The sequence below is a fragment of the Alternaria novae-zelandiae genome (genome assembly GCF_023758075.1).
Source record: "Alternaria novae-zelandiae strain BMP 2774 chromosome Unknown scaffold_20, whole genome shotgun sequence".
NCBI lineage: Eukaryota > Fungi > Ascomycota > Dothideomycetes > Pleosporales > Pleosporaceae > Alternaria > Alternaria novae-zelandiae.
Window position 1 is genome coordinate 214,371 of NW_026056980.1, and position 23,402 is coordinate 237,772.

The 23,402-nt window shown below is 53.5% G+C and overlaps 4 protein-coding genes across 4 annotated transcripts; 3 read left to right on the forward strand and 1 right to left on the reverse strand.

The window, feature by feature from the left end:
* Nucleotides 1-312: 312 nt before the first annotated feature.
* Nucleotides 313-3,256, reverse strand: J4E88_008607 (uncharacterized protein; the record flags this gene model as incomplete). Its single annotated transcript, XM_049402217.1, has 3 exons — nucleotides 313-414; nucleotides 472-3,093; nucleotides 3,155-3,256. 3 exons carry the CDS (start codon nucleotides 3,254-3,256, stop codon nucleotides 313-315), a joined length of 2,826 nt encoding a protein of 941 aa, XP_049251888.1.
* Nucleotides 3,257-6,291: 3,035 nt separating this feature from the next.
* On the forward strand, nucleotides 6,292-7,985 carry SSH4 (Rsp5p-dependent ubiquitination, sorting of cargo proteins at the multivesicular body; the record flags this gene model as incomplete). The annotated part of the gene is made up of 3 exons (XM_049402218.1): nucleotides 6,292-6,691; nucleotides 6,742-7,047; nucleotides 7,099-7,985. 3 exons carry the CDS (start codon nucleotides 6,292-6,294, stop codon nucleotides 7,983-7,985), a joined length of 1,593 nt encoding a protein of 530 aa, XP_049251889.1.
* Nucleotides 7,986-10,581: 2,596 nt separating this feature from the next.
* J4E88_008609 (uncharacterized protein) lies at nucleotides 10,582-11,625 on the forward strand (the record flags this gene model as incomplete). The annotated part of the gene is made up of 1 exon (XM_049402219.1): nucleotides 10,582-11,625. The coding sequence occupies one exon, from the start codon at nucleotides 10,582-10,584 to the stop codon at nucleotides 11,623-11,625; it is 1,044 nt and encodes a 347-aa protein (XP_049251890.1).
* Nucleotides 11,626-18,048: 6,423 nt separating this feature from the next.
* J4E88_008610 (uncharacterized protein) lies at nucleotides 18,049-19,652 on the forward strand (the record flags this gene model as incomplete). The annotated part of the gene is made up of 3 exons (XM_049402220.1): nucleotides 18,049-18,296; nucleotides 18,352-18,579; nucleotides 18,632-19,652. The coding sequence occupies 3 exons, from the start codon at nucleotides 18,049-18,051 to the stop codon at nucleotides 19,650-19,652; spliced, it is 1,497 nt and encodes a 498-aa protein (XP_049251891.1).
* Nucleotides 19,653-23,402: the final 3,750 nt, after the last annotated feature.

Below are 23,402 nucleotides of genomic sequence, written 5' to 3' on the forward strand. Positions count from 1 at the left end.
GCTAGAAGGAAAAAGATAAAGACACACATGTTCTATGTAGATATTCACCCGCCACCCCGCCTATTTGCCTGCCGAAAATGCTATCACTAGTCCCATTTCCTCCTCCTTATCAGGATCACATATACCTGCGCACATACATATGCGGTAGAGAGTGTGACGACGGTAATGTGCCTGTTGGTATTTCCCTATTTCCTTCTCTTCCTCTAAGATCCAGACGTTTCCTTCGTCCTATTCCTTATTCAACGCCCGCGGTAGCACACACACATGTGGGAAATGATGATATCGGAAGTTGATACGGGTTTTTGTTTGTACTCAGACGGAGTACAACTCGCGGAAGCGAGCCTGCTGCTCGGAAGGCAGGCCGCCGAGGAAGGCGTCGAAGTTGCCGATCATGCCTTTGTATTGTTGGATGACCTGGTAACGGAGTTAGCTCAATGTACTCTTCCTTGTCAAGCATGGATGTAATCTTACCTTCTGGAACGTCTCCTGCACCTGTCGACCAGCCGTAGGTCCACGAACAACATTCCGATCAGCCTGAGACATATCGCTGAAGAATTCCAGAAGCGATTGTTCCATGGCTCCAGGGTTGGCTAGCACAATCAACATAAACCCAGTAAGTGCGTGGCACTTCTCATCCGTCCATTGCACTTTCCTGATGGCGCGGAGGAAGGGAGGTGCAATTTGAGCGAGATGTGGGGCGAGCAAGGGCGCGCTACCAAGACCTAGACGACCGAGAGCAATTGCTGCGTTCTCGTTCAAAGATTCTGGAACGCGCTCGTCGAAGAGGATGTTACCCAGCTTCTGGAGCAACTGCTCAACGTAGGGCTCCATGCCTTCTTTGTGACACATGGCAATCTCGCCTACGGACCAGCAGGCGTTGTTAATGACTGAGTATCCAGTGTCGAGACTGTTAGAATCTATCCGCGAAACGTCTAACTGTGTGATGAGGGTGGTCAATACGTCTCGCAGATGGGGCTGGAGTTGTTGGAAGACGTAGATGGCGCAGTCTCCGAGAAGTGCGTATGCAGACTGTCGCACGTCGTTGTTTGGGTCCCGCATGCAGACAACTAGTAGGTTGAAGAAGTTTGGTGCTTGTGTGACTAGTGTCGCGCTGTCCTGGGAGTTGAGGGCTTGGATGATGGCGCTGAGCAAGTCAAGGCTTGTTACCAAAAAGTCTTTGTCCGGAGGCTCGAAACCTTGAATCTCAGCCGCCATTTGACCTTCTTCGAGGTTGCGGTGGATGATCTTCATGCACCTGGCGAATATGCCAGCTGCGTATGGCGCGAATTTGGGTCCGAGAGCCGTGGCAACATATGAGAGGCACTCCAGCAATGGGAACATTTCTCTTGATTGGTCTGACACCTTGTTCCATCGTTGAATGAGCGCGGGCATAAGTGTCTGGACGAGCGAGTCGTCTGCCAGTGCAGGTCCGACGTGTTCGGCTAGTGTCTGAACGCAGTCGTAAAGGATGAACATGTTCCGGTCCTTGTACATAGCAAAGCACTGTACGAACTGCTTGACAATGACGGGACAGTATAGGGTTAGTTCAACGTTGGCCTTCTCCTCGAGATTTGCAAAGGCTGACGCCGCAGCTTCCTGGACGCGCTTGTTGGTGTCGAGCATCTTCACCAGAATGCCCTCCATCATTGGTTCGAAGAACTGCTTCTTGCCAGCCCCGTCAAGATGCGCAGCCCATCCCGAGTAGCGACCGAGAGTCCAGCATGTGATTTGGCGCACAACAGGCTTCGGGTCGTTCAGGAGTGTCAGGAGGAATGGAGTGAGCATGGGAAGATGCGGCTCCACAACTTCCATGCAGCCATCCGCAATAGCGCCAAGAGCCAGAACTGCGGACTCCCGGTTGGGCCATTCAGCGTGGTTAAGGTTGTCTGTGAGGTATGGAAGAGTCGCCTGGAATACGGCCTCGTGGAAGACGGATGCGAGGACATCAAGGGCCGCAGCGGAGCACTTTCGAAGGTTCCACATCTCCTCAGGATCGCCGAACTCGTCATCGTCGTCAAAGTCGTCAATCTCGCCGTCGCTGAGACCATCGTCATCGCCTGTGGGTAGTCCGGCTCCATTCGAGCCTGGGACCGTCTCGCCGTTCGCGTTTGTGGTAAGTCGCGCGGCCTTGCTTGACGCAAACTGAGGTTTGATGTCTTGTTCCCGATCCTCCTGCTCATAGTCCTCCTCTTCACCCTCTAGACGGAGAATCTCATCCTCGCTATACACCATGCTGGATAGCAATACAGGTATTATCTTGGCCAGATATGGTCCAAGGTGGTCCCTCATCTTCTCGTCCTCACTAGCACACAGCCAGAACTCGGCCGCATCCAGAGCCAAATCCGCGTTGTTCTCGGTGCGCTGCTGTGCTACCATAAACTCAACCAGACCCTCCATGTGTGGTATTATCATCTGAGGAGCGATGTCGGCGATGTGGACAAAGGTTCGGCAGACGTGTTTCCGCACGTCTTCGCTGGGGTCAGTGGCTAGTTTGAATAGCTGCTGCATGAGCATGTCGATGTTCGCGACGACGGCCTGGGGCTTCTCTGGGACGAATACGTTGATAGCGGCCAATGCGTCGGCGCGTACTCGGGGCTGGGGGCTTGTTGTGAGTTCGAGCAGCTGGGGAAAGAGGAAGTTGAGGGGCTTTTGTCCTTGGTAGTCCCGGTCCAGAGCCTTCCTGTTGTCCTCACAGATCTTGAGCAGCGCGCCCATGGCGCCTTCTTGCGCTTGTGTCGAGACACTGCCGTCGGCGTTGCTGACCATGCCGACGAGCTCTGAGAGAATCTGGGGCCAGCCCATAATAGAGCCCTGGCGCACAATCTCCGTTATGACGTTCCCCGCGTAGCCCCGTATTTGCGTAGTCGAGTCTTGCAATCCCGCAAGTATCACTGATCGTATGTAGTCCTTGGTGGAGTCGGGCATCGATTTGTAGCCGGTCTTGATGTCGTTCTTGAGCATAACGGCAGCGGCAGCGCGCGTCTGGAAGTATTGAGAGGCGTCCATGTTCACGACGGACGGGGGCTGGCTGCTGGAGAAGATGTAGGCGAGGTACTTGTCGATATCAGGTGAAGTTTGGGCCGACTTGAGCATCTGTGTGGTCGCCGCGGTCAGCACAGTACAGCAATGCAATTCATAGCAGGGACAAACGAACCTCTCCGGCATTCTTGCGCGCATTCTGATCATGGCCGCTCAGCGAGTCCCTCAGACACTGCGCCAGCTGTCGCAGGGGCTCCTCTTGGGGTTGCCACGCCATATTTGCGGTGGATTACTTCGCAGTGCGGGGAAGGTGTGTGCGAGAGTCTAGTAGCACCCTCGAATTGGGTATGTGCGGAAAAGCAGGGCTGCGCTGCGGAGGTGAAGCAGGCGGAAAAAAGAGTAGACCCTGGCGACTTAAGCTTGTTCTGCTGGTACGCTTCATGGTTAGCTCTGATGGGGAAAGCCATGGGCGAATGAACAATGAGGGGCAGTGCTCACCAGCCTTTCACGCGAAACAGACAATAGGGCGGGCTACAAGGCGACGAACATGTTTTTCTAGCGGCCGACAAATTATTTCCTGGCTGTAATATTTTGCGTGTAGTGCAACAAGTTTGCTCGAGAATGACGCGGGAGCCCGTAACGTGCAGTGGGTTCTGCTTGCGACCCAATTATGCGCAGCGGGCGGTGAGCTAGGCAGGAGCAGCTGCCGTGCGACTGAGTCGAGGATGCGAGCGCAGTCAGCCTTTACCAAGGCCGAGACGGTGAGCTTCAGGGGCGGTATAAAGCGGGCGCGGTCGTAATCTCAGTGAGTGCGCGTCTGCTGGGGTGATGTGCCTGCTTGCGACCGCCCAAGTCGGGCGGGCTCGGTAGAAAAGGGCGACGTGACTGCGAGACGCGTGCAAGACATTCCCCAGCTCTTCCACGCCAACAAACAAAGTCGCCCTCATCGCGCCTCATCATTCACACGGTATGTCAATGGTCGATATTGCGCTGTGGTCGAAAACAGCACCTGTCATCAGCCGTCTGTTGTACAAGTCGGTGCTTTTAGCACACGTCGTACCGCAGCACCTGCATCGTGCTCCTGCTTCAATAACACCGTCCGGTATCGCGTCAGTCGAGAATTGACGTCCCGGCAGCACCTAAAAAGTCATGTGAGGGCTTCAGGCAAATCACGTGCATCGCCATCGCTCCTTCCCGAGGTCCTGTTCCAAGGTTGTCTCACTTTACTAGCTCGACGACCCTTACTCCTCGACCTCACTTTCGGAGACCCCTGAGGAAGTCTCAAGAGCATCAACAACGTCAAGGCGCGGTCGTTCCTCTCAATCACGCAATACATTACCCGTCTTTGAAATACATGTCTCCACGCTCAAGGCACAGCACAGCCCATATGCCAGCAGACGTCGACAACACAAGCCAGTTGTCAAGAGCCAGAAGGCGCCGACAACGGAAGTCACATTGTGATGGTCAATGACCCACTGTAAAAGAGGTACAGGACTGATTCCGGATAGTATCCATTGCTCACTTGGATGCTTGCGTGATTCACGTGTACCATGACATGGACATATTGGGTTCTTGTGCTATGATGATAGTACAATTGAGCCTCCTTCCAGTTACACATGAGCGACTGCCTCATGGCTGCCAGCAGGGCGAAAGCAATACACCTGGTCCAAGAAAAACGCATCGCTAGGACCTCACCATCTTCAGTCGATGACAAAGGACGAGGGCTCGTATCAGACTTGAACTACTTGCAGCCTATGTCGATGAGCTGCGTCCGCATGGGCCGTCTATGAAGTCTGTATATCACGCCCATGAATACCCCCACGGACAGTTGTCTACTACCGGATTCGCGTGCGACTTGATGCAGTCTGAAGTTACACTATTCCAAACAAACGTCATCGCGAATGTACTGTTGGTCGATGTCATCTGACAATAGTCAATACTGACTCCTCTCCTTTGGGTCATGCTCGAAGTCATCACTGAATTTACGCCTCCCTTGAGAGAGCATGGTCTGTCATCAATCTTCCAACTGCATCATTCAAGCTATCAAGTCATGTATCATACGCCTTATTCGACAACTCATGGGTACTTTTGCTTCTTCCTCGTTAACGTATTGGAGCCGCTATCGATTACTCAGGGTATGAGCTTTGACATCATTGACGTCAATGGCGAGCGGGTAGGCATCCTATCCGTAGAACGACGCAAGACTGATGTCCAGGCTGTGTGTGATAGAAGCGTGGGACAAATTCCAGTGCAATCGGCCATTTAACACAACATGATTTCAACAGGCTATGAAGTCGTCGCGACTCAAAGAAGTCCCCTTGCGTGATGAAAAAGGATGAACCATATTGCTAACTTCAAGACATCAAGACGAGCTCAAAAGAGCACTTCGCTTGCTATGTATGCGGTAACGAGATATTGATAGGGCTTACCGATATCAGGCACAGACACTAACTGCTGAAGCGCCTTTGAAGGCGGCTCTGCTATGTTGGTGTTTCAGGACTGTACGACATGGGTTCGCCAGTGGATCAAGTGCCTCAGAAGCATTTCCCCGCGCTTGAACAAAAGCAATCGCGTCAAGTGCTAATTTTGGCCTGTCTATTCTGGCATGTCTGGAGTAGCGATATGTCTACTTTTTGCGAGGGACCAGAACCGAGAGTGATGCAAGTCTAGCACTTCCTGTTGTGTCGTAGGAAAGCTCGCAGCCTTCTAGAAGAGTAGTGCACGCATGATGTCGTGGCCATGCAAGTCTGAGTTGGTTTTTCGGTCTGGATTGCTGCGCGACGACTACCATGGTCGAGACTACCGCTTCAAGACGGCGAAGGGAGCCAGCGCAATGCTAAGGGACGCCGTTGAAGCCTACGAAAGTATTGATTTTCCCAAGTGTGGTGTTTCGCGGCGAATCTGTAACGTGACGGGTAGATCGGCAGAATCCAGGACCGGGGGCTCAGAGTGTCGTGTGCAGGCGGAGGTGGCAAAGCGCCGCGCGATTCCAAGCCAAGCTGCGTCAGGCACTTGACGTCTCACGCCGATCTCACAATCACGCCAATCCATCATCACACATCGACGCCTTTCCTTCACCCTCACCCACGACGGCGCACTGCTACCGACGGCAATTCGCACCTTCACCACGCCCCATCGCGTCGCTGCCCTGTCGCCAGCTCTGCCAGCCATCCGCCGCGGCACGTCAACGAGTGGTTACCGGCCCCCACTGATCCGTCCAGCGACTCCACTGGACGACTTCATCCCGGAACGAGCGCTGCTGCGCCCATCGCACCCGCCCTCACCGAGTCGCGACCCCCATAGCATCTCGCTATGCTGCCTCAAGAACCGCTGCAAGCGGGCTCGCCGCACACGACTCTGTCCAGATCCTACTACCCGACCGGCAATGCGCCCTTTGCGCATGCCACCATCCTTACCGGACAGCCGGCCTCACAGCTCGATGACGTGCGGATATCAAGATACAACAACACCCTTGGCTCGACGGCCAAGGGCATCATGATAGGCATATTCTCCGTGCTTGGCGCCGCGGGCGTGTGCCTTATCATTGCCGCCATTGTCTACTACTTCCGCTACACCAACACAGGACGCATCTTCCTCGACCGGATAACGCGGCCTGGTGAATATGACGACGAGCAACAGTTTGCCAAGGAGGAGGCCGAGGCGCTAGACGATATGGACGACCTGCAAAGAACAGAATACATGAGAGCGAAAGGTATGCCAGGCAGGTTATTGTGCAGGGAGAGCACCAGCTAACCTCCACAGCTTTTGTGCAAGCCAACCCGCCCGAGTCCGTTCAAACCGACATATCACTATCGCAGTTCTTGGCTATACAAGAGAAGGGAGTGTCCGCCTGGGAATTTGAGCCCGAACTAGAGATTGCCAACTGCTTTGTCGAAGGCCGCACGGAAATTGAGTTCTTCGATTCGGAGTGCAGCGTCCAGAGCAACCTCCCGATCCCGAAGCAAAACGAAGTCTACTACTGGGAAGCCAAGGTCTACGAGAAGCCCGAGAACACTAGCATTGCGATTGGCGTCACAACGAAGCCGTACCCGTTGTTCAGACTACCAGGTATGTCTAAGACGACGTCCTACCTTTCACTCTTTTACTAACATTTATCAGGATACCACAAAGCCTCGATATCGTACATGTCCAACGGAAACCGCCGATACAACCAGCCCTTCCAACCCTCCGCTTACGGCCCATCTTACGTGCAAGGAGATGTCATTGGTGTTGGATACAGACCTCGAACAGGAACAATCTTCTTCACGCGAAATGGAAAGAAACTCGACGACGTCGCCCACGGACTCAAGACACAAAACTTTTTCCCCACCGTAGGCGCAAACGGCCCATGCCAAGTTCACGTCAACTTCGGCCAAATGGGTTTCGTCTTCATCGAAGCCAACGTCAAGAAATGGGGTCTAGCCCCCCAAACCGGCAGCCTCGCACCCCCACCTCCCTACGGCAGCGAACAAGGATCCATACTCCTCGACTCCGGTCGCGAAGGCATAAGAGAAGGCATGGGCGGAAGCTACATCCAAGCCGGCTTCGGCCACGGCCGCTCCAGTAGCCAGCAAATGCGTCTCGGACGCCAAGTGCCAACGAGTCCCGGTCCGCAACGCAGTCCGACCGACATCTCATTAGCCGCCCTTAGTCTGGTCGATTCCAACGAAGATGTCGGTGAAGGGGCGAGCCATGACGATCACGCGACAACCACAATCCCCGTAGACCAACGCCAGGGTCTTGGTCTCCTGTCACCAGGCGAACTCCCTCCTGAGTACAGTAGTCCTGTTGGCTCGCCCAACCTGCGCAACACGGCCGACCACGAAAGAAACGGATACTGGGACGAGCGAGCACCGCTTCTACAGAACCAGCAGCAGTCTGGCGAAAGAAGTCCACCGGTTCCGAGCTATGATGCCGCGATGGCTGATACACCAGAGATACGGCGTCCTGCTATCAGAGTGAGGAGCGCGACGGAGGCTGGTGTGAGACCGCGTGGACCCCGCTAGACGAGCTGGAAGTCATTTTTCTTTTGTGTTACTCTACTCTCCATTGTTTTGACGAATCTGAGAGGAAGATTGCGTCTTTTCACTATACCCTATCGCTCAAATTTCTCCTTTTTCCTATCTTTGTCGAGGCTGGATCCATCTCATTGCGAAGGATCATTATGGATCGAACGCACCGCTGTGGGGACTTTCTCCATGGACTGTATGGGTGGCAGCGAAACATATCTTTGAGCAGGCTGATCTGCTATGGTACATCCTATTTGGCGTTCTGGAAGCGAGCATTGTTACGTTTATTTTTGCTTGCTTTCTGGGGGGAGTCACGAATGATTAAGCACACGAATACTCTTGTTGCTGGCGTTTTGATAAGGGATAGATTGGCTCGATGTGCGTTGAAGCGTGGTCAAATTGGATTGCGGCTGGCTTTGGCTACTCATGTGGTAGCTTTTGGGTTGTAGTAGTAAAGCGACAATTTGTTTGGATTGTCAATACACACATTCATACACGCAGCCCGAGGTATGTGCATGAAGTTCCTATGGCGCATAACCGATTCTCAAAAGTCGACTCGAGAGGGCTGCCGGTGAGCTCGAAAGCTCCTTCCAAACCGGTGAGACTTCCTGACCGGATGGCGAACCCTGCCAATCTGGCCCGTAGCAAGGCAGCTTCTACCGACGAGCATCTTCATTCGCATCTTCGACAACACCAGCATTTTGGGACCTGCTCCGATTACGCGGCTCGTCTTTCATTTCCAGAAGCTAGCCAGCTAGAGCATTTCTCAAAGCCAGCCACTGATCTAGATGCAAGCTCCTTTCACACATTCTCGACGCTTAGGTGCTCGAACGACCTTTGTCCCTTGCTGGTATTGACATGGCATCTAGCATCGCTGGGCGCATGTGATGCGCTGACATCTCTTACTAACTTGATATCAGATAAATTCCCTACCTAAGTATTGACGACACCATGGCATACGTCTACCCCCCGATACCGCTCCAACGCACGCGTCGGCCGCTACCACCGCGTCCCTGCTCTCGGCCTTAGCACAACATACAAGGCTTACGAGTTTTTCACACCCACTCAGAACCTCATACGATTGCTGTGCGGTATGGCGGTGCCAAGCAGGGACTCAAAGAAAGACATACGATAAATCAGAGTAGCGACGCAGGCGGCCCATCCTTCGCCATCACAAAATGCAGGTTGCCGTTAGTTGCGCGATCAATTACAATGGCTCGGCATACGTACTGTGGACAGCCAACCACAAAGTCAGCAGGGCCACCACACACCGCTTCGCATCCCACGCTGTTGGCTTCTGCTCCTGCGGCCTTTTGGAAAGAAGTCAAGTCCAATAGTATCGTATTTGATCGCTAGGAAGCTGGGCGGTCGGATTTGAGAGAGCAATCTGTAAGGCATGCTTCTGATCTTTCACTAATCCATGATATAGTCATACAAGGAATACATCTCCTTACTTGCACTGCATCCAGTAACTAACTTTGCGTGGACCCCTTTCCACCGACGGGCTATCAGTTGACATTACTGTTCAGTGGCTGGCTTGCTTCGCCACGGCTCCTTCGTGTTTTGGCCGGTTCCTTGCCGCCAGCAAAGGCGCGAGCGAATCACCGACGATTGTTAGGAACTTGTTCGAACCGAAAAGGAAGCTCTAGGCTACGATCGTGAGGCTTATGAGCACAGTCATCGCTGCCATCAAAGGAACGAGCGAATTACCGACGATCACTGGGAACTTGTTCGAACCAAGAAGGAAGCGCTAGGCTACGATCGAGAGGCTTATGAGCACAATCTGTCGCTTGTCTTGGTCTTTAAGAGCTGAAGTGCCTTTATACCAACTTCTGGAGTTGACGGAGAAATGATGCTTCTTTTCAGATTGGTTGCCGGCGCTTGGTCTCTTGAAGACGGCAATGAGTGAACGGTAATCCGTTGGTGGTGGTAGTGGCTGCGGATGTAGTGTTCGAGTGAGGAACCACATTTTTGGAACCAGAATTGTCTGCGCAAATAGACATACTTGTCAGCGAATTCCAGACCTTGGTACCTGTACAGCATCATGGTGGCGCCGAAGTTCCTTTCATCGCCATGAATTTCAGCCACTTACCTAGGGCCTTGGCAAATCTCGGCTACCCGGCCGCCTTGTGCACTAAGTGCAAGCTCATTATGACTGACACATCCGCACCAACTATCAACCTTGGAAATGACCACCTTCTGGTTGGGTCCAACTCCTTAATTCTGGTACGGTTGATTCAGTTCCATCTCAACCACGGGTACGACATCATGCATGTTGTAGCCATAACGCTGCCTTGAGACGATTGGAAGTATAAATTGTTCTTCGTTCGGAGATACTCCCACACTCATATACACATGCATCGACCTGAGACGCCAAGTACCAAACACACGATCTACGAACACAAATCGCCCTTCTCATACTATCGAATCGCGCAAATATACGAATTCGTCCCTATTTCGAGGTTGCTATACTTGCTAAACCAGAGTGAGGATCTAGCGCTCACGACGAGCTTTATTTGGCTTTCGCTCTTACGTTATCTTGAACGCACAGTATATCACCACCACCTACGATACTTTCCACCGTACAAGAGCAATGTCCACGGACATTTCATGGGCGGACAGCCCATGGCGCAATCCCGCCATCGTTTTCGAGGAGCTACCAGAGTCGCTCATCCTCGAAGACCTAAAACGATCATGGAACTTCCAGAGAGAGGCACAATTCCGCTGGATGCAAAAGGTGATTTGGACCTCGGTTGACCGCTTTCGTGTAGTCCTTCGAGACGTCGAAGGCACGGTAGGCGACATAGCAAAAGAGCTGTGTAACAAGCCTACGGCATTCTATTGGCTTCAGTCTGCGCAGACTGGTGCTCCCCACGCCCCCGAAAAGTCCTGCATGTCCGGTGGTGTCTTCGCAGCTATATATGAAGAATGGCGTCGAAGCTCTGTCAAACTCAATATCGAGTTTGGGCATTTCTTCGCGGCGCCCGTTAGGGTTGCGGCGACGGGTCCGGACAGCCTACCAGATATCTTGAAGGCACATTCATCGCTTTTTGAACAAGCACAGCGTGTCTCGTTGGATATGGAGAACTACTCCGTGCACCCGCTTCTTCCTGCTGTTATCCTCGTATGCGACCGCCGTGACTCAACCGCTAGACGCGGACCAGATGGCTTCGTCAGTCTGCGCGAAGTAGCGAGCACGCAGACTGTGCTGGTTATTCTCACTGGAGAACATCGTACCAGCACCGGTATCCACATTTCTCTAGATCCTCTCAAACCCTTCGCTCTGCCCATCGAAAGACCCGATGCCGCTGGCCTTGATATCCTGCGCGTGCCTCTTGATATCGCCGTGAATTTCATCACCGAGTTGGAGGCCAGGATTGATGAGCAAAAGGAAACCATCAGTGCAACTTTAGACAAGAGTCTCTGTCTGCACCAAACACCCGCCGGATACAGTGGCGATATCAGGTTTTACCCCAATGTATGGGCTCGCATAATGCGGGCAGAGGCGTTGAAGAATGGGTTTCGGGAGTTGGCGGATACAAAAGATGCTGGCGTTCGCGTTCATGCTCAGCTTTCTGGACAAGAGTCGGGATGTGAACTTGAACATGTGCCGTTTAGTCAGACGTGGAAGCCGTGAACTCACATGCGTTATTGTTCTTACTTTCTGACTTGAGATTGAGGCACACACTGGGAGCAAAGCTTGATATGGATTTATCAGCAGTGGCAGAAAAGCTAGTGCGTTTGTAAGCTGTAAGACTATCTTTCGCATCTCTAAGGGCGCGTTGCTTACATTCTTGTTCCGCCTTTTAATAATCCTGTCATTTTGATGCTTCGGTGGGGGAGAGAAGAGAAGGAAGGAACGAAGGAGAGAAGAAAGAAGCTACATATACGATGCACGAAGAAAGAGCTTCACGAACTGTCCCTACCTCTTGATGTTGTGTTTACCATCGCCTTCCAGGCTTTATCATCTGTAGACCGCACCGTAACTTTCGCAAGATGTCAAACCCTCTCAAAATCTACGAAACCGCGATCACGAACGGAAAGCGGCTACGCAAAGAGCAAACCAGTTTTCGAGATCAGCCACGTTTGCCCGCCTCGCTCGCATCGTGCGGTTGCGAGTTCGGATCGGCGAGATTACGCTCCAACATCAAGAATTCTCTTAGAACGATGTTGCAATCCTGCGACATGATGTTCAGTAATTCGACCTATGTTGAAGATCGCTCTGTGAGTAAAGAGGAGTAACGAGGGGATGATGGTGGCGTGGTACTGATCGTGTAGCAAGATACATCCGGTCCCAAAAGTGGCCCTGAAGGCGACGACCGGTCAAGGTACCCAGGTAGCTACAAGATGCCCCGCCACTGATATATCTTCAATGATGCAACCATGTCGCTTTCACGTGCAGGATTTGGCTTGGTTGTTGCTGCCTTCCAGATGCGTGAGGCGGGGTTGCTCAGCCCCTCCGCAGTCGAGCTGACAGTGAGGCAGTGAGGCGCGCCACGAGCATCATCGATCCATACATCTGCCGCCTTCCTCGCTCGACTTTTACTGAATACAAGCCACTGTATCTCTCTTTTTGACTGCCGTTATCCTCCGTGTAGTCTTCACGCGACGTCACGTAATTGCATCTCGTTTTACTGTTATCGTTGTCATCTCCCGGCTTTTGCTCAATAGCACGCGCCTGCATGTTTCATCGCCATGACCAGCATTGCCTTTTCCGGAAATGGAACTCAATATGGACCTTCTAATTTTGAGGTTAGCGGGTTCTATGGTCCAGGAGGATGGGCAGCTTGGTGCATCAGCCTTGTAGCATCTTGGGCACCGAACCTGCTCGAGGACTACACGCATAACTTCCACGTTATCGCGTACGCGCTATACATGAATTGGGCAGCCCTGGATTCTTCCCGATTCCTGTTCTTGGGACGAAAGTTTGATGAACTGGCTTCTAAGAAGAAGAGGTTAGATCGGGAACACTTCATAAGTTTCACAAACGGGAATGATACATTGATCTTCCAAAGGCACTGGGCATCGGATTCGGACAATTATAGAGTATGGGAAGTGGACACAGTCCCAGCAACGAAGAATATCACGCATCAAATACTGGGAGCCGAAGTTGAACTCAGTAATATGACAGGATCGTTCCCTGGACTATGGGACTATTACACAATTCCTACCACGACAGATCTTACGATCCAACTTAAAAAAGCCGAAATTAAACTCGCCTATACCACAGTAGTCCTCGATCAACAAGAGACATCACTCTGGAACCAATTGCACCAACTACAGGCAGCACTAGCAACTTTAAATGTTGGTATGCTACATTCGGGGGCACAGCTGTTTGTCCGCCTCTCATCGATCCACGAATATACTTCCACGGAGGCAGTCACATCATGCCGAAGGCGCAACTTGATCATAATGACGGGCCTCATCCTTCCTTCGATCATACAAATCATCGATATGGTGTTGAATAATAGAGGTGTCATAAATGGATGGTCAGGCCCCTTAGTATGGTCAACGGGAATCGTGGGACTGACTACCTCTTGGTGTCTTGGATACAGTTACGCTATCGCTCCGCAACTACCTAGCCTGGGTACTGTAACCTGGTGGGCTGTTGCATCAATCTACGCACTCGCTATCGCAGGGTTTTACGGCCTCTACTTCTGCTCACTTTCATGCATGTATGTCGAGGGACCGAGATGCGGCTTTATGCCACACATGTCCTCTAAGATCACGGAGGTGGACCAGGCGTTCGCTTTGTATGCTGCACTTCTTTATCTTGTGTATGATTTCCGTTCATACATCGTTGGGTTTCTCAAGTCTCTGAGGCTTCACTTTGAGAAGTTGGTGTTTGGGGCTAGTGCACATGACAACATATGGGCTGGCATGCCGCTCGGTTTGCCGTATTAATGGCAGCGTGTCTACAAAAGGCACTTGGAAGTGAAGATAAACGGGAGGAAAGTACCTAAGAACTCATTCCTGACCGTTGCGAAGAAATCAATAAGCATGTTCTACCTTCACATACCCGGGGCATACCTCACTCTTCGAAGAATCCAGTTCCCACACAACTTATGACACAACCACCCATCCATCCACCATCCACAGCACGAGCCGCACAAACCACACACCCACATATCCACATCAAGCGCCCGGTACCGCCGATGAACATTGACAGCTGAAACTCCCCTCTCCCCCCCACCTTCACCAGCATGTAACATCGCCCACGATCTGAAACACATGCACCGGTATCAGGCCACCCAATATTCATGGAGAAATCCATAGACTACCGTATCTCCCATGCCGAACGTCCATGCTGAACGACCATGCATTCACGACTCGCCGAAAAGCGAAAGAATCCGTGAGTGGTCACTGACTCAGCATACCGGTCGTCGATCACGTGTGGGGTCACATAATCTATTGAAAGAACCTTGGAATAGCGAGCAAGGCTAATCGGCCTGATTACCTGCCAGATGAGTGATATTACGGCCGAGGCCGAATGTTTCAGGTTACGGAGGACATCATTGCTCGCCGCAGTCGCAACATGACGATTGGCAATGTTTGGTTATGTATCAGGTTACGATATCATTAGCTGTGGTATACATGGTCGGTTGGATGCGAGTTATTGGTATTGGCATTGCCTTTAGGCTTATTGGGGTGAATGATAGTTGTAGTGATGTATGTTTAGGTAAGGTTCAGGCGGGTGGGCTTGCATAGGCAGGCGGGTTTGTAGTGGGCGATATATTGGCAATATGGAGGATTGGAGGGGTGAGTATGATGTGGTGGTGGTGTGTGTCTGGGATGTGAGATCGACGATACACAGTAGATATGCGTGGATATCAAAACGTTGATTTTGCAATCGTGGTGGTGCATGTTCGGCCGGTGGATCAACACCCCCAAAGCGTTCGGAGGAATTGACAGCTCACATCACAGTGCACGCAATGGCCCGTGAGGGCGGAGAAGAGGAAGTGTCTGTGTGATTCTCTGTGTCGCCTGCCACACTTGCCGGTAGAATCGCTTCCGCGCCAATGGTAGCTCAGGGTGCGACGCTTTTTATAGCTCTGGGCCGACGGGTGGAGAGGGATGCTTTGCATGGTCGTGCAGATGCAAAGTGTGGCTTGCAGATGGCTGGGGAATGTGTATTGCGCGCGCGCTGAAAACTCGACATTTTGTGTCAAAACTTGCATTTGGTAACCGGCTTGGCTGCGATGTCTTGTTGTCGTGTGACTGACGGTGTGGTGTCGCGACATGAAGCCTCTTCAGACGTCATAAAATGTATGTATAGTAACGTCCGGATGTTTTTTGTGGTTGCTGAATCGCTGAGTCGGTTAGTAGTGCGCTGGCTTAGTGTACGCTGGAGCTATGCTGAGGCTACGCTGAAAAGGCGAATAGGCCATCGGAAAAGACCGATGCGACGATGGACGAAAGATGCGAGTGGAGAGGTGTCTTGTAACCCTAGTCGCAGAACCCCAGAGAAAACATGGCTGCATGGGTAGCCCTAGATGCATGGTCGGCTGCAAACTCCCAGGGTAAAAGGACCTTAATCCTAAGAATAGCCACCACGGATCTATGACAACCAAACACCAGCTCGACGTAGGCGTGTGGCTGAAGGAAGACTAGCCTGCGAATACACATGTTGTCGCATGAACCTGCTTTCGCGCATTCCGCTATGTCATCTAGTAGAGTTTTAGCCTCGGTGGTTGCAAGAGGTAGCTGGTAGGTAGGCGACGGGTGCCGCCGCGATGCCACTGGTTCCTGGTTTAGAACTCGTATCTCGTGGCAGCTACTTGTGCTCCACCACGCGACGGTCGCGACGGTATCGCGCGTATAGACAACGTCATAGGTACAGCCCTATGAGGATGTCGGCGACGAAATCGAGATATCGTCACAGCAGCTGCGATGTGTGGATGCAGGCTGTTGTGTCAGGCGCCCACGAGCAGGGTCGCGTAATTACTCAGTTACTGTATAGGCCCCGCCAGCAAGCATTCTCCGCTGCATGAGATATTGCCAGACGCGGGGACATTGAATTACCCAGTACCTAGGTATTGCGATGGTGTCGCCAACCGAATAGGCGATGCTACAGGCGAAGTCACCCACTCGTGGCACTCGTCGGAGCGGAAGTCACGCTTATTCATCGCGCGGCGCCCTTCCGTCGATAGCGGAGACAGGAATAGAGCGAGGTCCGCCGCCACTGCTCGGCGCAACTGGATGCGAAGGAGCGGTATGCGCATAGCGGCGTGAGGATGGGCCAGCGTAGTATCGATGGAAAATCAGCGCGATGAAAGTGTAGACCCTTTTTGCGTGCGGTCTGGTGACAGGTGACGCACGGAGGGCTATTTTTGACCGCGAGATATTGAGGGCCCCGGCTTCCGCAGTGTTTAGCGATCGCTGGTGGCATCGCATCAGCAACGTCAGTCTGATTCGACCGACGACGCTGGCAGAGTCCAGCTTCGCATTTCGCGTTGATGAGATCTCGGGCATCCATGTCGCCCGTGGTCGCCCGTCCGCCGTCACGCGTGGGCGCTGCCACCTCACTCAGGGCTCTGGAGCTGTCTGAAAAATTAGCAGCGCGCGCGCCCCGAAGCTGACCCGGCGAGCAAGCATGGCGGCCTCCTTCACCCACTATTCCGCAGGCGGCTTCCAACTACCCGTTACAGCATGGCCAGCGAGCTATCCAGGTGCTACTGGTCGATCGTTCTCCACGCACGGCCCGCGCAGCTGTTGGCGTTTCCTCGGTCGTCGGACCTGAATGGCCGTTTTTCACGCCTCTTGCGCTCTGAGCCCGAGCCCCAGCTGGAGCGGCTCATGCACCTGCACGCTCAAACGTCTCCGTCCCAAGCGGATTGACAGGGGCTTTGACCAGAGGGCCACCAAAGGCTGCTTTCTGCGACATGGCCGTCGGCGAACTAGCACCTTCACACTGCACCCTAGCCCTGGGCTCAACCCTCGCCCGACAGGGGCCGCTTCATTCATCCAAACACGTCCATCGTCTTTGAGGGACGCCGTGCTGCATGTCTGAAAGCGCCCTGCCGACTGCGAGGGTTCATGGCTCGTTGGAACCTTAATCCCCACGGGAGTTACACCGGGGCTATGTCATACGAGCAGGAGCCAGCCGGTGCCATCTGGCAATCAGTCACTCCATCGTCTGTAGCTCCCGCAAGCTTCTCTGCCCTCCCTGCTAGCCTCTCCCGTCTCGCGGGCTGCCACCCAAGTCCCTCTTCCGCCGCTCGTGGCGTCACTGCTATTTGTGTGGACGCTACCTCGGGCTAACCCTACCTGGCCCCGTTTCTCGACGTTTGTCGTCTTTGGGACCGAGCACAAGTCACCCTGCGCTTTTGCCCGCATACCACCCAAGTCCCTTCTTCAGCCTGGCGAGCCTCTAGTCCATAGCCTTGTCCTCATCCTGCATGGTCATTGTGCAGGGGGTAGGTTGCAGACGAGCTTGACCACTTCCGCTGTCACGTCGTCCTGTCGTACCCTCTTAGCCTGTCCGCCGGAGGTATTGCTGGCCTTGCGTCAATATCTCTCCAGCCCTAGAGCTATCTAAGCTCATCCCATCTGCACTCTGCACTATATATCACCAGAACGCCCACGAACAGCCTCCAAATCAACTCCCTGTCCAATTTAGTCACCGGTTTCGACCCCATTACCCTCGCTTTATCAACCGCTCGCCAGATCTACCGCCCGCATATACACAGCCCCTCGTCTATCCCACCTTCCCGTCCATCTCGCATACCACACAACAAGAGAACACTGCCTACGACTGATCCTGTACCCTGACGTGCAACGACGACCACGCCGTACGGTCCACTTCCCACTATCGCTAAACTACTTCATCTTCCTCTTGAAAAATGGCTGGTCCCGGTGGAGGCCCTTCAAGGCGCAGCCATACCAAGTCCCGAAAGGGCTGCAAGACGTGCAAGAGGCGGCATATTCGCTGTGATGAAACATTCCCGCAATGGTAAGCACCAACATCTCTTTGTCCACGACTCATGTACTAACATCTACCAGCCGCAACTGCACCAAGCACCAGGTTCGCTGCGACTACATGGACAGTCCAACTGCCATGATGCCAGAGTCTCCCCAGTCTCCTCAGCAGCCCAACCTGCTCTGGACACCCGAGATCGAGGCCACCATCGAACTCTGGAGACAGACGGGAGAGTTTCCTTTCCCCGAGCTCCGAGTATACCCACAGCCGCAATGGCGCGCCTTGACGACGGTTGACCTCCGTCTGGTGCACCACCTTGCCTCTATCTCGAATGAGATGTTCAGAAATAGGACTTCGAAATCGACCCTCTGGACCGACATGATGCCCAAGTACGCACCTACCACCCCAAGCGACCACGCCCAAAAGCAACACTAACGTTTCTAGATTCTTGAGCATAGCCGCAACCCATCCATTCGTTATGCACAGCATCCTCGCCTTCTCTGCCTCGCACTTGGCCTGGATCTCTCAATCAACCGAAACCCGAAACCTCGCATTCCATCACGCAAGTCTTGCTCTCAAGGGCTTGCACGACGGCATCACCAACTTTACTAAGCACAACTCGGATGCTGTACTTGCGGCGTCTCTCCTGCTTGCATGGCAGGCGACAGACTGGTAAGGACTACCCGAATATATTGGGGTAATCAGAACTGACGCAGTCATTTAGGCGAGGCTGGGCTTCTTTAGTCACAGGCACGAAGACTGTAATCCAATCCATGCAGCCCTGGAGGCATGAGTCTCTATTCGCCGACTACATTGCAGAGCACACGCCTATGCCAAACCGACACTTTATGAACCCGATCAGTACCCCGATATCGCCAGAAGCACGAAGAGAGCACATGAACGCCCTTGTCGATATCCACGCCTCCCTCCAACGACTACAGCCCTACCTCACGCGCAACGAACAGGAATCGAAATGGGTGGACCAACTCAAGGGCTACCTCGACCGCCTGCGATCGTCTAATCAGCCGCAAAGCCCGGAGGAACAGTTTAACCAACTGTATGCATTACGGAAGTGGTTGTTCTGGGTCCCCATTTCACTTCTAGCTGCGAAGCGTGGAGACGTCAACGTCCTGGTTGTTCTGGCTCACTTCTACGCTACTGCGCTAGCCTTGGAGCCAATGTTCCCGGATGTTGCTTCTGTCTTTGTCGCGGACCTTTCCCTTCGCCCATTGGAGGAAATAAATCAGCTGGTGCAGAGTTTCCAAGACCCTCGATACGATGCGCGCATGCAGACCATGTCCTATCTGGTGCAATTTCCTATCGACATGGTCTCGTCTTATAAGACCCGGCGAGAATGGTCTAGACAACAGATGACATCTATTTCGCCGATGCAGCAGCAATCGGCCTACGCACTGGAGAGCATCAACCTGGACCTGGAAAACCACATTGCACAATACAGCTACGGCCAGAGCCTGTCTCCCGCCTTTGCGCCATCACCGCTCACGTTCCTTCCCCATGGCATGGCTTCTGCACCGACGTCACCGTACCTCGAAGTCCCGCGATCTGGCACCGTCGACACATATGGCACAGCTAGCAGCTACGCATCGTCGAGCAGCTATGCGTCTCCGCTGGGGTCGCCTGCAGCGCTGCTGCCGCCATACTCGGCCCCACAAGAGCATGCATTCGCATTCGGAATGCAATCTGGTTATCCCAGCGGGTTCGTGGCTACACCTATCTGGACGTGAACGACGCGCTGAACGATCCCCCAGGAACCAAATGACTACTCCGATGCAGATTGTCGCTTCTCAATCACATACTCCTGCGCTGGACGATGTAGACGACAAAGGCCAGGCGTCCACTGCGGGGTACCTTCCCAGCCAGTACAACCACGCCTGAGAGCACCATGTCGGCGGAAATTCGAGGAACCATGCGCACGCAACGAAACCTGACATCCGCCCGGCCCGTCCTCGCTGTATCCACTGGTGTGCGAGACGAACAATTTCCGATCGATTGATCTCTGTCAATCATGACACCCGAGTCGGACCTATGACATGCCACCACTGGCACGGTGCTGTGGCTTCCGCCGTAAGCCGTTCGCGGTTTGGCTGCTGCGGCGCTTCGGCGCAATATCCGGACAGACGCAAGGTGGACGGAACAACAAGTGGACATGTTTCGCACCAACATGCAACGCGCGCATCGTCCCCTGTTATGTCAGCCGCAGTTGGACCGGAGTTCGCTACATTGTAGGAAAAGGCGCATCGAGCTGCGGGACTGATGCCCGGCGTGGAGGAAGCCTGACGAGGCTCTCACTGTACGCCACATAACGACATGACGGAAAGCTTGCATAGCGCAGCGAACGAACAACCACGCTCAGGGAAAACGTCTTCCTCATTGAGCGCCGTCCGCACTTCCCCGAGTACAGAGAAGGGCAAGGATACTTAGGCACCAGCTAGATAGCAATGCACAGAAGAATTAAGGTTGTCCAACACCGTCCTAGTTTCTCAGCCCTAGTCCTAGTTTCTCCATGTGATGGCCAGGGTCTGCCCTGCATGCTCGCGTGAAAGATGGACAGGTCAGCTACCAATTTTAGCCTTCCTGCCGCCAATCAAGACCGAATCCCCCACCATCGCTTCCCATTATCAATTATCAACCCAGCACTGCGGGTTTACGTACAAGCATGTTGCCGACAATGCAGTCTCGATTCAGCGCAATAGTTCTCTTCAATGCCGTCCAAGACGTAACTCCCAGGTTTTCCCGGATGGGTAAACCCTGACACAAAGAAAGGATAGTTAAGGATCAAAAGACAACGGCCGCGCTAAGGTATGACCTACAGCGTACAGTAGGCTCGAGCTTGATGTCATACCAGTGCGCTGGATTTCGCTTTTCGCGGGTAGCGGGATAGGATTTGCTCACTCGCCTAGCCTGGCTAACGCGTACGAATCGTCACACCGTTCTCTCACCAGCCACGCACACATGCTGTCTGCGCCAACCTTGTTTTGTGTGGGATTGCGAAAATGCTGTGATGGCTGCACCGCCACAGAATGCTCCGGCTTGGCAGGCTACTTGTTGGTGCAGAGACCGGTCAACGTTATGGAGATAGGGCTGATATGGTGTGTTCGAAGGGACTTGCGCATCACGATGTCGATTGGTCGTTTTTGCGTGCGGCGTCAGGCGTTTGGAGGATTCCAATGCATAACCATAACGACACAACGGGAGCGGCATCCATGTCAGCCACAGCATGCAAAGTGGAAGGTGCAAGCGAATTCCTATGACTTTCTCTCGCAATTATTCCACTTTCTCGCTGCCTTCCCCATTTCCATCGCCAGCCATCACACACTTGCCGTCGCAACACTTGCTTGTCAATAAGAAGGCTGCCTTCGGCTTTGCGACCCCAAAGCGGTTCACCGACAATTCCAGCACTTTGTTACGTCTTAGCTAATAGTGCTCACGCCAGGGTCTACAGGGTTGCTCTTGGATTGGGACTGCGAGAACCATCTCCTCGGCATCTCGGTACTTGAGCTCTTACAAGGCATATCCATGGTCTGCCCGAAGAGCGCGAGAGAAAGAGAGCTACCCGGTAGTGTTGCAACTTGCAGGTGAAAAAGTTTGGGTCGTCTGCTGGCCAGCTGCTTCAAACATCCCAGATAGGCGTTGCATCATGGAAGTCCGGCAGGTTGCTTAGCCGCGTCCCTGGTGTCGAGTTAGCGGAAGGACGATGGACCAGGGCAGGCGAGTAGAAACTCTGTGCACGCGCTTCCTTGCTTCCTCCTCCTCCCTCCAACAAACGTGCCTCCCAATGTGAGAGGGCGACCCACAAGAAATTTCCGCCGTTCCTGAGGGACGCTGTTCAAGCGGCTCCGCTCTCTTGGAACGTTTGGGCTCCGCTGTCTCCATCGCGCCCTACACGTTTTTTTCTCTGCAGCTGGCCGCTGAGAGTCGGACGTCCAGGGCATGTCCCCCACTCTCCCGTGGCCCACGGCCTCCGTGGTGTGGGCTGTTGCGGTGCTATTATGCCGAGATCTCGTCTCGAGGATGTGGAAATGGAGTAGGTTTGCATAAATGATCACTCATCACATCCACCAAAAGAATCGGAACTTTGCGAACTATCGGATGATGCAGATGGTTTTCCACTCGCCATAGTATCCTCTTGTCGCAGCACACCATGACACTCCAAAATTCTGACCTGGCAGAACGCAACGGGCACTACCCGTAGAGTACCAGCGCGCTGACTCGAGTCTCACTCGACGTTGGTTCTTGTTCTCACCGCACTTGGAATCCACCAACCACCGCCCGGGGCTCGGATCTGGCTTTTGTCCGGCTTCCGAAGGGACAGAGAGAAAACGTGACGCGACGATCAACCACCAAACCAAACAAAAAAAATGCGTGAGCTCGGTCGGCCGAAGGATGCGCACCTGCGCTCGCGCACCCTGCCAGCGCTCACGCACCAGCACCTGCAGGAAAGCAGATCTCTACTTTCTGACAGCCGTGCAGCCCCAGCAGCAGCAGCAGCAGCAGCCCCCGATTTCTACTAATACCGAACAGGTCATTGATAGTTTCTATTCTGGGGATCAAGCGTGCATGGGTGGGTGGATGGGTGGGTGAGCCTCAATGTGGTCATTGTCATGTCGAGCCGAGGCGGAGGGTCGGTCGGTCGCTGTAGGTACATCATGTACTGTGTGTACATGAACCTAGGCGTGATGAAGCCGAATGCTGGAGAAAGTTCCGAAGCCTCGACGATATGATCCGCGCGTACATAAGGGGTGGCTGAACGAAAGAACGAGTAGAGCCTCGCGTCTGGCACGGACACCAGAGCTGCGTTAGCCGTGTGGCTGGCCTGTCCCCGACTTGTGCGCGCTGCTCACCATCGCCATGGCGCGTTTTTCGCGGAGAAAGCCACGATGCCAAAGTTTGTTTTCCTCTGGTTCACCCACCTCGGACAAGCACGATCCGATGGGTTCTGGCGTTTCTGGCGCTCTTCTAACGCCGCGTCGCATTGCCACGTTTCTGCGCACAAGCTTTGGAAGCGAAAGCCGACCGTCGACGCTGCTAACTAAATAAGTTCGCGAAGACTAACACCCAACTGCCTAAACTCTACGTCGACCCCCAACCATCAGCACGCGGAGACATCTCCTACACACACACACACACCCTTTTCGCCCGCAAATCTGCCTGAACTGATTGCCGGACGGAGCATCCCACGATGTCATTATCAGTCGATTCCCGCATTCCTTCCTTCCTTCCGACCGCCCACGCCCATACTCCGATAACTGACTACTAGTCGGGGAGCTAAGCCTCACCTTTGTATGCTTTCTATGTCTCCAAACCCCCCAATTGGGGTTTTGGGGGTGGGCTAAGCTGTATGCGGGCATATCTAAGACGGGGGGAGTTGACCCGATGGATGGTAGATCTGCTGGTACTGTGCATGCGACTGCGACTGCGACTGCGATTGCGATTGCGACTCTGCTGTGCTACTATGTACTGCTATTATGGTAGTG